General features: G+C 43.5%; 1 protein-coding gene across 1 annotated transcript in view; it reads left to right on the top strand.

Moving 5' to 3' along the window:
* The first annotated feature begins 11721 nt into the window (after positions 1-11721).
* The window catches only part of UPF1 (UPF1 RNA helicase and ATPase), a 64847-nt gene continuing 57680 nt past the window's right edge, over positions 11722-18888 (top strand). The window contains 1 exon segment of the mRNA XM_021008876.2: positions 11722-12383. Coding sequence (XP_020864535.1) covers positions 12156-12383 — 228 coding nt within the window. The 5' untranslated portion in view covers positions 11722-12155.

The raw sequence follows: 18888 nt of genomic DNA, 5'->3' as shown, positions 1-18888 counted from the left end.
ATAGGATAGCCATGATGGTTCTAGAGCTGGGAAGAACCTCGGATGCCAAATAGCCCAATCCCCTCCATTTTACAGATGGGGAACTGGAAGCCCGAAGTAAGTGACTTACCCAAGGTCACACATACTTAGAGTGTCCCAAAAGTCTTAGTGCCGATTTAAGCTTTAACAGCTCAAAGCTGCACGAAGTCTTTTAGGGACATCCTGATAGCATGAGAGGTACAATTATAATTTAGTCCTATTGACTCCAGAACCAGTGGTTTTTTCCCTGTATCAAAATGCCTCCTAATGATTATAATTAATAATAACTTATACTTATAAGCACCTACTATGTGCCAGGCACTGTATGAAGCACTTTATAAATACTGTCTCATTTGATCCTCATGACAACCCTGGGAAGTTGGCTATCATCATCCCCATTTTACGGATGAGAAAACTGAGGCAGACAGAGGTGAAAGGACTTGTCCAGGGAGTAAATGAGTGACGTCAGATTTGAATTCAGGTCTTCCTGACTCCAGGCTCAGTTCTCTATTTACTGTTGCACTAATTCCTCATCACCACCCTTTCACTGAGGGACTCTTAAGGTCAGCCTGGAAATCATTTACTGCCTCCTATAAAAAAGACCAAAGGTTCATAGATACACAATAATGACATCACGTAATGTGACAGCTAGAAGGGAACGTAGATCCTAGAAGGCAGAATGCTAAAAGTAGAAAGGGCCTGTATAACAGACACCTGTTAAGGGTCTTAGCACTTAGAGTATAACATATCAGAGCTGGAAGGGACCTTAGAACACAGAACACAGAACGTCAGAGCTGGAAGGGACCTTAGAACATAGAACACAGAACGTTAGAGCTGGAAGGGACCTTAGAACTTGGAACAAAGAAGTTCAAGTGGGGAAGGAAGACACTGAGAACAGAGACTATAGAATGTCAAAGATTTAAGGGACCGTGTGATGCTGAACTGAAAAGAGCATCAGAAATTAGCACGAGACACGTTCTACCAGACAGTACCACAGCGGCTTTTAGTTTTGTCTAACATTAGTTTCTCTTTGTTCTAAGGGAGAAGTATTAGTTTCTGAGGGGGAGTAGAGAGGAATGATATCTGCAAATGACTGATTTTTTAAAAAAGGGATCAGTAAAAACTTTCTTTTTAAAAATTTAGCACAGACCTCCAGTGCATCTTCTAGGACTGGCCCTCCTCTGCTGATGCAGCTTTCCACATGGAGAAACTGGGGCCTGGCTTCTGGAGTGTCAGAAGGCAGTGGAATGCTTCAGAGAGATTGGGGCTTATATAACAACAGGAATAAACCATAGAGTGAGGCAAAGAGCAGAGGAGAGTAGAGGAACAGGTCAACTGTGGATGTGGGCCAGCTCTGGGCACTGCTAATGGCAGCAGAGAAGTAATTCATTCAAGAAACTATTAAGTCCAGTCCTAGAAGCTGGATATCATGTCTAAAGGGCAGTCTAAAGGGCCTGGTCTTATTTGTCTCACACCCACTGCTCACAGTCTCCTTGAGTCCAGTATTAAAGACACTGTTAACAGAGGTATGGCAAAGCCTCCTCTCAAGGTTTTTATAGGGAAGCCCAGAGGAGCACAGATCAGTGGCTGGCCGAATGCTCCCGTGACATCAGTGCCTGGTGGAATCTGGGGAAGGGTCTGTCTTTTCAGGACTCTGATTCTGTGTTACATAAGAATGGAGAATGCTAGAATGTGCTTGAAGGCTGTTTGGAAGTTATTGATAGGCAAGGAGAGATTGAAGATTGGTGAAAGAGGGAATGACTGAGAATGAAATCTCTCTGTTGGAGAACATGAGAGGCAATGGGGCCAAGGACACATATGTAAACAGGCTGGTTTCAAGCAAAAAGAAGGGTTCCCTCTTTGTCAGAGGCTGGAGGAAAAGGGGAGAGAGTGGGCAATGATGTCGAGGGGTTTTGAGAAGAAGAGAAAGGAAGAAGAGGGCATTCCTGGCAAAGGGCAGCACTTTTCTGAGGAAAGAAAGAGGTAAGGTGGGGACAAGGTGGACAGCTTGAAGTAAGAAGGTCAGAATAGCTTCCTCCAGAGGAGTGAGATAGGGTCACGAAGAGTCAGACAGGACTGAAAGAACTGAACAACACAAAGATAGTCTCCTGGTTAATTAAAGTCCTATTTAAAACTTAGTGGGCAGAATAAAACACAGCGCTCTAGATGAGATCTGATAGGAGCAGAATACAATGGTACTGTTGTTGTTCAGTCTTCCTGATCCCATTTGAGTTTTCTTGGTAAGGATACTGGAGTGGTTTGCCATCTCCTTCTCCAGCTTGGTGTAGTAGATGATGAAACTGAGGCAAACAGGGTGAAGTGACTTGCCCAGGGTCACACAGCTAGTAAATGTCTAAGGCCAAGTTTGAACTCAGGAAAATGAATCTTCCTGACTCCAGGCCCAGCATTCTATCCACTATCACCTGGCTGCCTGATGCTAGCAGCTAGGTTTCTCTTAAAACAGCCCAAGATTGCATTAATTTTTTTGGGCTGCCACATCATGCCATTGATTCTGGTCTATGTTCACACCCCAATACCTTTTTCAGAAAACAAACAAACCAGCTGTCTCACGGTGTACATTGATTTTTAAATCCAAGTATCAGACTTTGACATCCATCCGTGTTTAATTTCAAGTTATTTGATTCAATCCAATACTCTAGCCTATCACGACTTTTTGGGATGCTACTTCCGTCATCCAGCACATTAGCTGTCCCTCCCAGCTTTGTGTCTTCGGCAGATTCAAGGAGTAGATCATCTCGGCCTTTATCCCAAACCCCCTACTGGTTCTCTCTCTGGGCTTCCTCACTCAGCCGACCAGCACTCATGACAGCAGGTCAGGGGTTCCCAGAGAGAATGGCCATTGCCACAACGAGCTCTTTTAGGGTCTCGGGAGTAACCTGAGATATTAGCTGCTCTCCTACCACTGTACACTGTAGCTCCTGAGTCTTGGGTGTGATTCCCATTTAACAAAGCAGTGGAGATGACTCTTTTTTAAAAATTTAATGTAATTTTTATTTTAAATACGAAATGAGAAAAGAAAAGAAAAAAGCATTGCTATTTACACAGTAGACCATAGGAGATGATTCAATATAAAACAATAGATGTTCATTTCAAGAAAACCTATATATAATAAATACTACATGTTTTCAAAGCTGTCCCACTTTTCTGTGTTTTATTGTTGTTTTTCTTCTGTTCTCTGCTATGCACTTTTTTTCCCTCTCTCCCCACACCCCACCCTAAAGAAGGCTGCAATTAAGCATGGATATACATACACACATTCATATACATATATATATATATACATATTTGTGTATACATACATGTTTGTATATGTGTATATATACATAGATAAACCTACACGTTTGTACACAAATACACTCATACACATATATGTGAGACCGTACTATGCTAATTTTCACCTGTCATCAATTTCTCTGCGGGTTGATAACATCTTCCTTCATAGGTCCAAGTCTTTCCATGTTTTTCTAAATCAGCCAGCTCATCGTTTCATACTCCATGGCAACATTCCAACACAATCTATGAAAGTTTTGTCTATGAAAGTCCTTTCCCAATTTTCTGTATTCCTTCTGTTCTTGGCTATATAGGTTTTATTTATACAAGAAAATTTTAATTTAAAATAGCTGAAATTATCCTTTTTTACTCTTCAACAATGTTCTTCCTTATAATATAGTTTAAGGTCTGATACTGCTGAATCTACTTCCTTTACCTCTTTTTTCTTTATTTCTTTGAAAGGCCTGATTTTTTGTTCTTCCAAATGAACTTTGTTATTATTTTTTCTAACTGAGCAAAATAATTTTTTTAGCATTTTAATTGGGATGACATTGAATAATTAGATTAGTTAGGTAAAATTGTCATTTTAAAAATTATATTGGCTTTGCCTACCCATGCACAATAAATATTACTTCAATTACTTAGATCTGAGTTTGTGTAGAATGTGAATGGGACAAATTTACCCATAAAATGGAAATGGACAGCTGATTAAAAATTTGAATTCAACAATATGTTGCTTTGAGGAAACATTATAAAAATGAGAGATACACACAAAGATAAAATAAAGGCCAGGAGCAGATTTATTACGTAAAAAAAGCAGGGATAGTAATTACGATCTCAGACAAAGTTAAAGTTAAAATAGACTTAGTCAAAAATGAAAAATAGAGAAACTGCATTATGTGTCAGCAATATTATTCAATATAGTTTTAGACCATTTAAAATACCTAGATGGTATAAAATACCTGAGCATATCCCTGCCAAAACAGACAGAGGAACTATATGAACATAAACATGAAACACTTTTTATCCATTAACTTTTGATCAGAAACATTTACTTAATAGAAGGCAGAACAAGAATAATAATATAAAATTCTGCTTATATGCTTGGATTTGAATCTTTCACTGATGCACACAGTGTTCATGAGTGACATGGCAGGGAGGCACATGCCAGGGGCCTGGGCCTTGATGTTCACTGTTCTCCTCAGGTGCTGTGAATAACAATTCACTTCTATGTTGACTGCTCATCTCAGACCACCCTTCTTTTGGGCTTCCAAGGCAGTGTTACAGTCTTTCAGCAAAATCAGAAATCCTATGCCTGTGTTTGCAGGGCTTTTGGAGTCTGCTGTCTTGGCTGGACTCTGAGAAGTTTCTGAGGGGAGGCTTCTATTACTCCAGTCAGCTCTTCCAAGAACCTCCTGGCAGATTCGGGGTCTCCAACCAGATCCAGATGGAGGTCAGCCTTGAGATCGGCTCTGCTCTGAACTCAGTTCTTCTGAGTTCTGCCTTTTTGAGCTCTTATCAGTCCTGCTGGATCTCTTTGTTGGGATGACTCTCTTCTATCTCAGTGATAAACCCAAACCTGCATTTCTGCCAGCTAAGCTATAACTAGGCACTATACATTTGTCTCAAAGTCACCAAACATATGCTAGGAATCAGAGTTTCCCAGTTACTAACTTCAAAGTCCATGTGAGAGTCATAGCAATCAACCAACAAGTATTTATTAAACACGTATTATGTGCCAGACACTGCAAATTTAAAAAGAGAATAAAACATTCCTAACTTACAGTAAGTTTACATTCTAATGGGGAAACAAACACATACATGTATATACACACATACACATATATACATCTCTCTATATAAAGCATAAAGTTAATAAACAGACATATACACAAAATCGTTAAATACAAGACCGATGCAGGCTAGATTCTGGGAAAGAGGACATTTTTGGCCATCTTTAACTGTTTTTTCTCTGTGGGATTTTTTTTCCTTCAGTATTTCCATCTTTGTTTCTGCCTCTTTCAATAAGCAAAACTTTTCACATCCGAAAAAGATACCCTGCCTTACACACTGATAAGAGGGTGAGACAGCATAGAGTCAAGCACAGATCCCTGGAGCGCTCCACAGGACACCTCTTGCCAAGCCAACATTGAACCATTGAACACCAAATCAATCAATCAATCAATTAGCATTTACTAAACTCCAACTATGTATCAGATATCGTGCTAAGTGCTGAGGATACAAAAAAAGGGCAAAAGACAGTCCCTGCCCTCGAGGAGCTTATAATCTAATAGAGGAACTTAACTCTTCAGTCTGCCCATTGAACCAGTTCTGAAATCAATTTAATTTTACTGTCTTTTAGTCCACATCTCTCTATTTTCTCCGTAAGAAAAATACGGAATGGTTTTTATCAAATGGCATGGTGTATTATCAAGGGAAGGGTAGCTAGGTGGCAAAGTAGAGATACAGTCATTGCTCTGCTTGTTCCAGGGGTCACAATTCCATCTCTACTCCTAGATCCCTTGAGTCTTTCCCAGGTCTACACGGCCCCCTCCTCTCCTTGTTCCAGGCCCAGAAGAGGGTGGTGTGGCCAAAGATTCCATCATTCTCTCCAGTCTCTTTGGGGAGCTTGCCTCTTCTTTGACCATCTCTGTCTCTCTCCCTCTGTCTCTGTATCTCCTCATTCTTAGTCTCTCCCTATATACTGGTTCTAGGAATAAACTTGGGTCTCTCCATCCTTTAAAAAAAAAAATTCCCTTGAACCTACCAGTTGGTGAAGTGGTGAGAACATGGGGATTGGACTTTGGAAAACTTGAGTTCAGGGCCGGCCTCAGGCACTAACCAGAAGGGTGACCCTGGTTAAGTTATTTAACCTCTTTCTGCCTCAGTTTCCTCAGCTATAGAGTGGTAATAACAACAGCATCTGCCTCTCAGGGTTGTTGGAAGAATCACATAAGGTAATATCAGAAAAGCACTTAGCACAGTGCCTGGCACATTGCGTTGCTGTTCAGTCATTTCAGTCTTCTCTGACTCTTCATGACCCCACTGGAGGTTTTCTTGGCAAAGATACTGGAGTGGTTTGCCATTTCCTTCTCCAGATCATTTTACAGATGAGGAAACCTAGGCAGACAGGGTTAAGTGCCTTGCCCAAGGTCACTCAGCTAATAAGTGTCTGAGGCTGGATTTGAACTCAGGTCTTCCTGACTCCAGGTCCAGGGAAGTGCTTAATAAATGTTTTGTTTCTTTACCTCCTCAAACCTGATCTCTTCTCAAACTATTCTTCGTCTTCTTCTTCTTCTTCTTCTTCTTTTAAATGTCTCCTTTCTTTAACTGTTAAATTCCTAGAACGAATCATTGACACCATTTCCAGCCTTTATTTCCTCATCTGCTTGCAGTTTGTCTTCTAACACATAATCTATTAAACTTCCCTCTCAAAGGTCACTGGTAACTTGTTAAATGTTGATCCAAAGTTCATCCTCTTTGATCTTTCTGCTGTGTGGAACCATACTGATCATTGCCTCTTGCATATCCTCTCCTCCCCTGGCCCTGTCCTTTGGTCTGGTGACTCCTTCCAATCAATCGCCTCTGCTGGATGGAGCACTACCTACCTCCCATCCACTAACTATGCTGGCCCAGGCTCTGTCCTGGGCCCTCTCCTCTCCTCTCCTCTCTATTCTATCAGCTGCTCCCTTATCTGCTCTTGTAATTAGTAGTATTATAATTATTAACTTTATTCAGATGACTCTGAAATTTATATATCCAGCTTTCATATCTCTTGGGCTCAAGACATTGCCAAACGTCCAGTGAACATTTCAGGAAAAACCAGAATTTGAATACTACTTCAGACTCTGACTCAGTTTTCTCATCTATAAAATGGGGCTACTACTTCTACTAGCACCTATTTCATAGGGTTGTTGTTGTGAGGAAGAGATGAGGTCATACATGTGAAGTGCTTTGCAAATCTTCAAGCACTTTAAATATTAGCTATCATTTTTATTATTGCTTCATCTATACCTCAAAATTAATTTGCTTAAAGCTGAAATCATCTTCCCGTGCTACACGGTGTCGTCCAGAGGTGTCAGTCACGAGGTCCTGATGCAGCTGGGAAATATTTAACAAAATAAATAAAAATACAACAGCCCACTTTGTTGTTGCTATGTTGTTCCAGTCCCGTCCAACCCCATTTGGGGTTTTCTTGGCAGAGATCCTGGAGAGGTTTGCCATTTCCTTCTTCAGCTCACTTTACAGATGAGGAAACTGAGGCAAACAGGGTGAAGTGACTCGCCCAGGGTCCCACAGCTGGTAAGTTTCTGGGGCCAGATTTGCACTCAGGAAGATGAGTCTTCCTGACTCCAGGCCCAACTCCACCCACTTTGGCACCATACAGAATGTGGTTTTCTAAGTCAACCTTACTGGTCCCACTTCTCGTTGTGTAGGACACCAGTGGCGAACGGAGAACTTCTGTTTGAATCTTGCCAGTGTGACCTAATCACTTCTTTCTCTCACCTTCCATTTCCTCATCTCTCAAATGGGGATTATAACTGTGACTACCCCACAGGACTGGTGGGAGGTCCAAACGGGAAAAGGTACATGGAGAGGGCTTTGGAAACTCCAAAGAGCTTTAAGTCTCCGTCATTAGTATCGTGACATCTGGAGCGTGCTCTGCAAGCCCTAGAGGATCGCATACACATCGGTTACCATCACAGTGCTTTGCTCCATGGCCACGCTTGCATCATTATTTCTCCAAGGCTGCCAGAAGAAGGTGCTCCCCAGCTCCGTCATCCAAGGCCGGCAGCTTCCTCTTGGGCTTTTCCCTCTCCTTTGCCCCCGACCCCACCCAACATCCAGACAGTTGCCAACGCTGGTTCGTCCCACTGACAGTCTCCCTCTTCGCTTCTCTCTGCCCTCAGATGGCCTGGTCTCCTTCAAGACTCAGTTCCAATTCTACCTTTGCCAAGAGGCCTCTTTCCCTCTCCCTCCCTTGGCTAGAGCCTTCTCTCTGAGGTCATGACCTTCCATCTACGTTGTATAGTATATATCCTACACGTTCATAGCCATTTTCTTTTTTTTTTTAAATTTTTTTTTTTTGGCTAGGCAATAGGGTTAAGTGACTTGCCCAGGGTCACACAGCTAAGTGTTATGTGTCTGAGGTCAGATTTGAACTCAGGTCCTCCTGAATCCAGGGCCAGTGTTCTATCCACTGCGCCACCTAGCTGCCCCCATAGAGGTTTTCTTATTGCTGTCTCAATTCAAATCCTAGCAGTTGAGGGTGGTGAACGGCAGTGTTAATTTCTTTCGTTTTATCCCCAATGCTTAGCACAGATTATGCACTTAATAAACGCATATTTGGGGGTAGCTAGGTGGTGCAGTGGATAAAGCATTGGCCCTGGAGCCAGGAGGACCTCAGTTCAAATGTGGCCTCAGATATGTACTAGCTGTGTGATCCTGGGCAAGTCACTTAACCCTGATTGCCATAAATAAATAAATGCTCGTTTGTTGGATAGATTGACTACATCTCTCAAATCTGACCCTTTCTATCTGCTCAGATGGCCAACAACCATTCTAATTCAGAATTCTATTAATTAATTCAGAATTAATTCTAATTTACCAAGTCTCTTCTTATTGTATTTCCTTGCTTCTAGTCTATCTTGCCTCCACTCCATCCTCTACATAGCTGCCAAAATAATCCTCTGGTCACTTCCCCTTCTCAAAATCCTTCAGTGGCTCCCTATTGACTCTAGAATAAAATATTAAGCTCCTCCGCAAGGCCTCCCATAATCTGGCTCCGCTTATTTTCCCAGATTTATTGCCCATTATTCCCCTTCCAAATTCAGTGCAATAGCTAAAGTTGTTGTTCTGGTGGTCAGCCACATCTGACTCCTCGTGCCCCCATGGACCATACTGTCCAGGGGGTTTTCTTGGCAAAGTTGCTGGAATGGTTTGCTAATTCCTTCCCCAGTAACAGCGAAGCTAGATTACAGCAAAATCCAGCGTCTCTCTGGCTATCCTCTGCATATGGAGTACAGCAGAGAGAGCTTGGAACTGGAACCAGGAAGTTCTGAGTTCAGATTTGGCCTCAGATACTGACTAGCTGTGGTACCTTTGGCCAGTCATTGAACCTGTCTGCCTCAGTTTCCTCATCTGTAAAAATGTGGATAATAATAGCAATTACCTCCCAGAGGGGGCTGTAAGGTTAAAATTGGATCATATTTGTGAAGTTTTGTAAACTTTAAAGCACCACATAAATGCTACCTATTATTATTATTGCATCTTTCTAAATTCTTCTCTTCCTTCAATAGCAATGGTGCTATTGCTTTTACGAACCTTTCCTTAATCCTCTCCTTCAATCCCTCCCACTTAGATTTTCTGACAGTATTTTTGTTGGATACCTTCTATTGCACCCTAATCTGTAGTAGAGCTATGCGTGTCCACATTACATCCTTATCTTTGCCCCCTCCCGGTAGCATATTCTCCTACAGGGCAGGGTCTCTTGTCATTTTTTAATAGTTTTTATCTCTCTATCATCCAGTTCAGAGTTTTGCACATGGTAGGTACCTCCCCAAGATCTTTGTGGAATGAATGAATGAAGTTGCCTCGAGGCAGATTTCAGTGAGATGTAAGAAAAAAACCTCCTGACCATTAGAGCCATCCCAAAGTTGAACGGGGCTGACTTGTTGGCCATGGTGCAAAGAGGAGTCTTGATGTTCAAGTATGGGCTGAACCATCATGCTAGGAAGGTCCCTTCCAGCTCTGACAGCCTGTGATTCTGTGGAAAATGGAGAGGAGGTAGCAGGAGAAAGACAGCAGAACCTGGGCAGACCTTAATGTGCGTGACAAGAATGATCACTGCCTCTGTTGCATCTATCACCCACGGAGGAAATCTTGATGTCGAAAGCAGCCATCCAGTCCAACTCGTACTCTCTATGGCCTGTGGGACCTAGTGGTCATCCAGTCTTGGCTTGAAGACCTTCCAGGGACTGGGAAATCACTCTTGAGAGGCTATGCACTTCCCTTTGGGAAAGCTCTAATATGGCCTGTGGTAGTGTGTTGGACTGGACTTGGAGCCCCCCCGGCCAGGAGGCGAGAGTCTCACCGTCCTCTGCAGCGATCAGATGCGTCTGCAGTGTTAGGAAAGGCGTGGCCAAACTCGAAGGCACCAAAGGAGGCTTACGGGGGTGGGGGTGGGGGTGAAGGTGGCTAGAGAACGAAGGCTCTGAGGGATGTTTGGCTTGGAGAAGACTTAGGGAGAACGTGTGCCTGCAAGTATTTGAGGAGTCTCCTGTGCAAGGATTGTTTGTCCCCACTGGGCAGAACTAGAAGCAACTGGGGGGGGGGCTGCAGAGAAGCCCATCTGCAAAGTTCCTTGGAAGGAGGCTGACCCAAAGGGAAAAGGACTGCGGGCTCCTGAGGCAGTGGGCCCATTCCTGCACTCAGGTCTTCAAAGGCTGGATGACCGCTAGACCGGTGCAGCTTAAGGAGAGGAAAAACTAGCTAAATCTCCGAGGTCCCTCTCCTACGCAGAGATTTGGAGGATCTGGGCCAGGGCCCATCCCCAGGCTCTGCACACAGCAGGCGCCAAATGATGGCAGATTCCATTTACAGGGTGGTGCTTTAAAGATCACAAAGCCCTCTGTGTACATTTCCACGTGGGCTTCACAACCACCTGGTGTGATACAGATGAGGAAAGTGAGGCTCAGTGAAGGTAAGGGATTCAGGGCATGTGGGAAACGTGCTCCATACCCTACCCCATGCCGCCCAACAAAAGTTTGCAGTGGTTTTAACTGTTGTGTTTTAAGTGCCTTGCTTGCAATCACAGAATGAGGCAAGTGGTAGAAGGTTCGGACTCTGACTACCAGCCTCGGGCTGCGGGTCCCAGTTCTCCTTGTTAGGTCGAGTCTCAGTTTCCTCATCTGTGCAATGGGGATCACAAAGAAACGGAAGTGGAGAGCAGCCCGGCCCCGCCCCTACCCGTCTAGGAGCCGGGCCGAGCCGGAGTCGAGAACTCTGAGAGGGCGGGGCCGGAGGGGGGCGTCGAGCGCGCGCTGGGGCTGATGGGCGGGAATCCCCTTTCCCCGGGGGGGGGGGGCACGATCCCTGACGCTCCTTCTGGAATCCCGCGGTCCGAGAGGAGGCGCACGAGCCCAGCCGACCTTGGACGTTCAACGACCCGCTGGCCCCGACTCGAACTGAAGGAGGGAGGAGGGGAGGAGAGGGAGAGGGAGAGGGACCAGAGTCACGTGCTGGGCGGCCGTTGGAAGCCCAACGTTCGTGTCTCGGGGCCCTCCCCCGCCCTCATTCGCGGGGGTGGGGCGATTGGAAGGCGGTCTCCGCCCACGCTTTGGCCCCGCCTCCCTCCCCATCCCCTCCTCCTCCCTCTTTCTCCCGCCCTCTGCGCCTCGTGCGCCCTGCGTGTCTCGTCAGCACGCTCTCGGCGTCCTCTCCCAGGGAGGCGGGGACTGAGGGGAGCGAGCGGAGCCCCGGCCTAAGTGGGGGATTTGTGGGGGTAGTATCGGGCACGCGCGCGCGGCGGCGGCGGCGGCGGCGGCGGCGGCGGTTCCTGGTTGAGCGTGTAGATTATATAGGAAGAGGAGGAGGCACGGGAGGGAGGCTTTGAGGCGAGGCCCTGGTCGGGGTCGCGGCGGCGGCGCGCGCGCTCTCGCGGCAGGTCGGTTCGGTTCGGGCGGCGGGGCGCGGCCAGGCCTTGGGCGCGCGGGTTCCGAGTCAGGCGCGAGGCCGCGGGTGGAGCCGGGCCCTCGAGTGCGAGACCAGGCCGGAGCCGGTGAGGCGAGGCGAGGCAAGGCGGAGCGGCGGCAACAGCAGGCCAGGCCCCGGACGGCGGCGGCGCCATGAGCGTGGAGGCGTACGGGCCCAGCTCGCAGACTCTCACCTTCCTGGACACTGAGGAGGCCGAGCTGCTGGGCGCAGACACCCAGGGCTCCGAGTTCGAGTTCACCGACTTCACCCTCCCCAGCCAGACCCAGACGCCCCCCGGGGGGCCTGGCGGCGGCGGAGGCGGCGCGGGCGGGCCCGGAGCCGCGGGCGTCGGGGGAGCCGCGGGCCAGCTCGACGCGCAGGTGAGGAGGGCCAGGGCCCTGCCCTCCGCGAGCACCCCGGCGGGGGCGGTCCCCAAGCCGGGCTTGCCAAGTATTTCCCCCCATCCCCTCCCCTGGAATCAGGTGGTTCCCTGGGCTCTTGTCAAGGAGGAAGTGATTTGCTTTGGGGCTAGGTAGGAAGTGAAGCGCAGGGACTGGATTCCGATCGTCGGCTCCTCCTGACTACGAGGCCAACCTCCACCCCCTGGAGGGGGGATTAAATTCTCCAATCCTGCCTCCTTCCCCAGCCTCCCCCGCCCACACTTCGTGGACTCCCCCGTAAGGAAAGGCGCTGTGGAGGAGGGGGTGCCCTTCCAGAGTGGATGTCGTTTTGAGGGCTTGGGGGGGCACCTATTCTAGGACCCAAGCCACCCACCCTTTTCAGGGGAAGTGCAGCTGACATGAGATTTCCTTCCTGCTCCGAGGCAAGAGAAGCTCCCCTTGTTTCTGAAAAATCGGACTGGGTTGGGGTGTTAAGCTAGCTTCCTGCCCTTCCCTCCCTAGCAACACGCTGACTTGTCCGGCTTCTTCCCACCTGTTCTTGCTCCACTTTGAAAATATTAACCTAGCAAATGATGTTTTGCTTTGAGCCAGATCTCCTGTTATCCTCTTTTTCCAGGAAATTAAATTTTGCCGGGCCTGGGATGCGTAGGGGACACAGTTTGGTGTTCAGATATAATTTTTTTCTCTCTCAAATCGTAGAAATATTTTTTTTAAAAATGTATGTGGAACTTTCTACTTATAATCAAAAGTGATTTCTTATACAGGGTCTTAACAAGGTTCAAATACATATACCAATGGTGAGTCATTTTTCTCCCTGTTGGCTTTCAATAAGAAAAGTTTAACCCTTTATGAAAGCAACAGGTATTGTAACTTTCACTTTTATGAAAAACTTTAGAACACGTACACTTCCTGCTACCTGTATTTGGATCTCTTTCTTCCTGAGTACAGCCATCTGTTCTTATCTGATTGGCCCTGTCTGTCTTTGGTTGGTTGTTACCTGACTCCTAATAGCTGTGTGACCCTAGGCAAGTTAATCTCTTTGAGCCTCAGTTTACTCATCTGTAAAATGAAAGTAATATTTGATCTGTGTTTGTAGCATGTTAGTGTCAAGACAGCTCTTTGTGAGCCTTAAAGTGCTATAAAAATAAGAAATATTTTCAACACTAAACAAAAATTGAGTTCTCTTAAGGTTGTCAAGGGGCCTGAGTTTCCCAGAAATGAAGTGATGGTGCCTGTTGTACTTTGGAGATTGAGTATTTTGGAACCTTTTGGATCCAGATCTTAATTCAAGGCCAGTGCTCTTTTCATTACGTCATATTACTTCACATTCTTTCTTTAAAGGTGGCAAGTTAGTGGGTGAGGCATTTGGGTGAACAAGTGTGCAGATACATTCTGGCTTTTTGCAGGTACTGGAGGAGGATTTGCCTAGAGAGCTTGTTAACTAGAGAGAAGGACAGTAGAAATTTCTAACACTAGTGTTAGTGCTCTGTAAAATGTCATGTCTACGATCATATTAACCAAAACAATCACATATATAGCAAGCGTGTCAAATTGTACTCAGTGAAGACCTAATTAATAATTAGCTTTTGTGCTCTTTGTAGAGAGTAAAGGAGTAAGGAGAACTGGGGGAAGGATGCCTTTTTGTCTACTTATAGTACTTTACAATTCACATGGTAATTTCAGACATTATGTCCTTCCGAAGTACTTAAGATGTTTTTTGTTAAGAAAGGCGGTATTTAAGATTATAAATGACAGTTGATGTTTGTGGAAATTACCTTGATGGAAGTGTATTCTTGGGTAACACGGGTGGTCTACCTGTGCTTCATAGCCATTATGTCCAAAGTAACTTTTGTGGTGGCAGGATTGTCCAGTTTATAGGTTTTGTTGCTGGTTTCTTGTCAGCTGATAGTAGTTGTTTGTCCTTTGAAGTAATTGGCTATTTTTATAAAGATTAACATTTCTGGTGACCAGAACTCAAGTCATTAAGATGACTATTGAAGTAAAACGATGTTATTGTTAGCAGAAATTTTTTCTGCATAAACATTTACCCAACTATGATTTTAAAAGAAATTTCTTTTAACAATGCAAAGATACCTCTGCTTCAGTTTTCTACCCCTATTTAAGGAGAAAGGATGAAGAAGGGATTTTTGTAGAGGAGAGGAATACCTTGATTTAGAGGGGTAGGGAGAAACAGGGACAGTTTTGGAAAGATCCCTGAGGTGCATACGTAATCAGTATGTCTTTTGTAGCAATTGATGTCATCAGGTACTTCAAAACTCTTGGGAGCTACCTGAATTTAGGAGCTAGTGATGTAATCAACTGAGAGAAAGGAGATCCTAAACTAGAAACCATTGAACTTTTTTATGAGAAATCATTCAAGATTTTTAAAAAGGAGTGATTTTTATTATCTTGACACCTTTGAATAATAAAAAGATGGTAAAATTCTTTATCATTTGAGGTGCTGGGATTTGTTTTTTGGTTTGTTTTTTTTTACATTTCCCTTGGCTTTGCCATTTAGAATCAGAACTTGAAAAGACCGTTAGAGAACTAGAAGATGATCTTTAGATCATCAGATATAACTCCCTTGTTTTACAGATAGGGAAACAGACCCAGAGCGGGTGAGTGACTGAGGGGAGAATCTTATTTGTCCTGACCTCCAGTCTAGTGTCTTTATCATATGGTTTATTTTTTTAAACAAGCTTAACTGATTAAAAGATGGAGAGCTTGGGGTAGTTAGGTGGCTCAGTGAATAGAGCGCCAGCCTTGGAGTCAGGAGGACCCGAGTTCAAATCTAGATTCAGACACTTGACACTTAGCTGTCTCACCAAAAAGCAAAGAGAAAGAAAAAATGGACAGTTGTAGGGTGGTTAGAACAGGAGAATGGGAGTTGGAAGCCTGCTCTAGCCACTGCTACTGTATATTTGTAAAATTGACCTCCATTTCTTTATAAAACAAGACTAATATTTGTTAAAACATTTTAGAACCTATAATGGAAAAAGATAGTGTATGTTAAAATAAAGTTGATGGTTTTTTTAGTATCTTCCTGTTTCCCAAATGAAACATAATTTCTAGTTTTGTCATTTTCAGAATATTATAAACCACTTGGTTTGTCCAGTTTTGTTTATTCTTGTTATTATTGACGTGCTTTCCTAGAACTGTTGAATTATTGCTGAATTAATCTTTAAGTGTCAAGAGTTTCTATGTAGCATAAATATGATGTAGAGGAAAGAGCATGAGACTTGGTGTCAGACCCTATGCTAGAGTTTGTTTTACCTCTATCTCAAGTCTTGTTAACTTTGCCTATCTGAAACCTCAGTTTCCTCATTTATAAAATGAAAATAATTTTAGTACCTCCTTGATGGGGTTGCTGTGAAGCACACTTCACACTAAGAAAAAGACAGCCTCATACACAAGGTATCGGTTTTCTTTTTCTAGGTTTCAGATGAGGAAAAGATCTTCTGCAAACCTGATTAAGCAAGAACTTAAATGAGGGTGTGATAGGGTATGGGGTGTTTCTTTTTTGTAGAGGTAATTTTTGTGTGTGTGGTTTGTTTTGTGAGAGATCTTCTTGTCTGATTCCTAGCCTGAGGTTAGACAAAAGGCTCTTGATTGCCAATTTCTTCATCTGAGACCTAACTTTTAAAATGTGTGTTGGTGGCAATTTGTGCGTTAAGGAAAATTGGTGCAGCAATTGCGGTGGTCTTCTGTAGATTTTCTAGTTCATCTAGTAATAAATTTTTCTTTTTTGTATTTAGGGAAGATGACTTTAATAGAGTCCATAGTGGCTCCAAAAGTGGTTTTTAACATTTTAAAACAGCATGATTTTTTTTTCATTTTGCTTTGCCTTTACTTCACCATTCATTCTGCAAAACTACTGTTGTTGGTCTAGTTAGCACCTCACCTTTGTATAGTACTTAGAGAATACTTTATATGCACATATCATTTTTGATTCTCAGAACCATCCTGCAGGATAGGAATTGTACAGAAGAAATTGAAGCCAGCTTGGTGTTGGGCCACATTCCTCAAATGAAATTCCTTTCCAAGTAGGAAATAGCATAGGCATACATTAAAAAAATAAGGCTGATAATATTGCTTTGTATCTGTATCTACCACGAGTGTGATATTTGGAAAAATATGGCTTATATTTAGAGCAATACTGTAATTGATAAAGTCCAAGTCCTTTAGCTCTAGGTCTTGTGATCTTTCAAAACTGCCTCTTTCAAAAACTAGAGAAAAATGTTAGCGTTGCAGTAACTTTAGCCTTCCTAACACAGTGTGTACGGCACTTTTCCTCCCTAATGTTTATTAAAGTAGCAGGATTTGTTTCAGGCTTTAGTTACCCAACTGGAAAGGGGGGGGGGAGTGGATCAAAAGTTTAAAGGAGAAGTAATGCCCTCAATTAATTTGCTCTCTATTGGGGATAGAGTAGAGTCGTAGTTTTTTAGAATGGAGTGGACCTTAGAGATCACTTACTTTAATCTCTTCATTTTAGAGAAGGAAACTGAGACTTGTAGAGATTTTGAGATGCCCAAAGTCACAAAGATAGCAAAATTAGAATTCAAACCCAGGTCTTCTTGAGAACCTCCACACCTGTCACTCTGCTATAGCTGCTTCGTGGCCATTCTAACCTAACATTATTATTTTCTAACTTCTACTATTAGAAATATCAAAGGATAATAGGCTTAGATCAAGAAGGGATTTCAGAGGACATCTAATCTTCAGCAGATATGTGGACATAGAGGCCCAGAGAGGTTGTGACTTGCCCAAAGTTACCACAGAATCTAAGCTATGGTTCTAAATCCTACATACCTTGTATTTGTCACAATGCCTGTTCTCTGTATCCCCCAGCACAAACTACAAAGCTTAAATGGTTGTCACTTAATCTTTGTTGAACTCTTTCTGTTGAGTCTGGGCCTCAGTTTCTTTGTATGTAAAACGAAGGGGTTGAACTAGATGCTCTGCAATGTCCCTTCTGCTCAAATTTATGATTTTGGCCACTACGCTACCTAACCTGATAATTGCTTTTTAGTCAAATAACCTGATAATTGCTTCTCTTTCTAATTAATCTTACTATTTCCCACCTAATTAGTTATTCAGACAGCAGTTACTAGGAACACTGGAAAGCAGTTTGTTAGATTTAGATTTAGATCAACATCTTATAGATCACGGTAAATAAGCCCAAAATGAATAAGAAGCATGAATATTAAAAGTTACATGGTTTTAAAAAATTATGAGAGAACCAGATCTTTCAGTTATGGAGTTAGGGAGGAAATTCTTAAATGAACAGGGGATAGAGGTAATCACAGAAGATAAAGTAGATAATTCTGAACAAAATCAACACAACTGTGATAAGAGGAGAAGCTATTGATAACTGACAAGGCTGAGTGTGCCCAGCCATCACCCACTCTGCCATGTATCTTGTTTGACCCAGCCACAACCACTGCCACTTCTTCCTCTTGGAATTAAAACCATCAGTACTGCCAATGTAACTAGACGGGACATGTGATCAGTCAACTACTCAGCATCCCCAAACTAAAACACCTCTCCCTGGCCATCATTTTCCCTATAGTGTTGTCTCACCAATTATGATGTTAAGTCTTGAAGGCCGGAGTTATCTTGCTTTTATATTTGTATCCTAAGTGCTTAGCACAAATTGAGCACTTAAGTGCATATTCATTGGGGAAAATCTTTGTACCACAGATCTTTGATAAGAGTTTAATATCCAAGATATCATACAGATAAGGCACAAATATAAAACACCCCAACACTGTTTTCCAGTGGATAAGTTGTCAGACTATGTGAACAATTCTCAAAAGATTTGCAAACCCTTAGCAACTGTGTGAAAGATTGCTCCAGATCACTAACAATAGAAATGCAAATCAAAAGAGGTACTTGGTATAAGTAGAAAAGTATTGTGACTGATTTTCTAGTGTGACTGGTAGCAATCAGTCCAGTTTCTTCATACTTAAACCTGGCTTTGGAATTAGTGAAAAAATTAGGTCAATTCAGGGGCATATAAGATAGGGTCTCTGCAGGTTGAATTTTAGCTGTGGAGAGAGTGCATACACAACAAAGAAGTTATACCCTGTTTGTTAGTTCTTGGAATTACAGTAGAACTTCTGGGCAAATCTGACTCCCTCTTGCTCTCCCTCATTTCTCATACTCACTTCCCAATTCCTGTTGATAAAATTTGCTAAGATGTCTGAACATCTAACTCATTCCCTTCCTACTTTTACCACCTCAGTACAAGTTCTTTACACTCATTACAGTAACCTGTTGCTGTACTCTATCTGCTCCATTCCTTCCTATTACTACCAGAATGTTTCTTAATCATAAGTCATTCTTTTCCATGTATACTACACCACAGAGTATTTGCTGCCATCTAAACAAGCATTATTGGCTTTTGCTTGTGCTGGTTCACGTATGAGTGTAAAGTCTTCCCTCTCTTTGCCTGTTGAATTCCTGCTCATGCTTGTTTCTCCTA

Source organism: Phascolarctos cinereus, unplaced genomic scaffold (assembly GCF_003287225.1).
Source record: "Phascolarctos cinereus isolate Bilbo 61053 unplaced genomic scaffold, phaCin_HiC Scaffold_4;HRSCAF=312, whole genome shotgun sequence".
NCBI lineage: Eukaryota > Metazoa > Chordata > Mammalia > Diprotodontia > Phascolarctidae > Phascolarctos > Phascolarctos cinereus.
The sequence above is the reverse complement of the archived record's forward strand: the minus strand, read 5'-3'. Positions and strand labels throughout refer to the sequence as shown.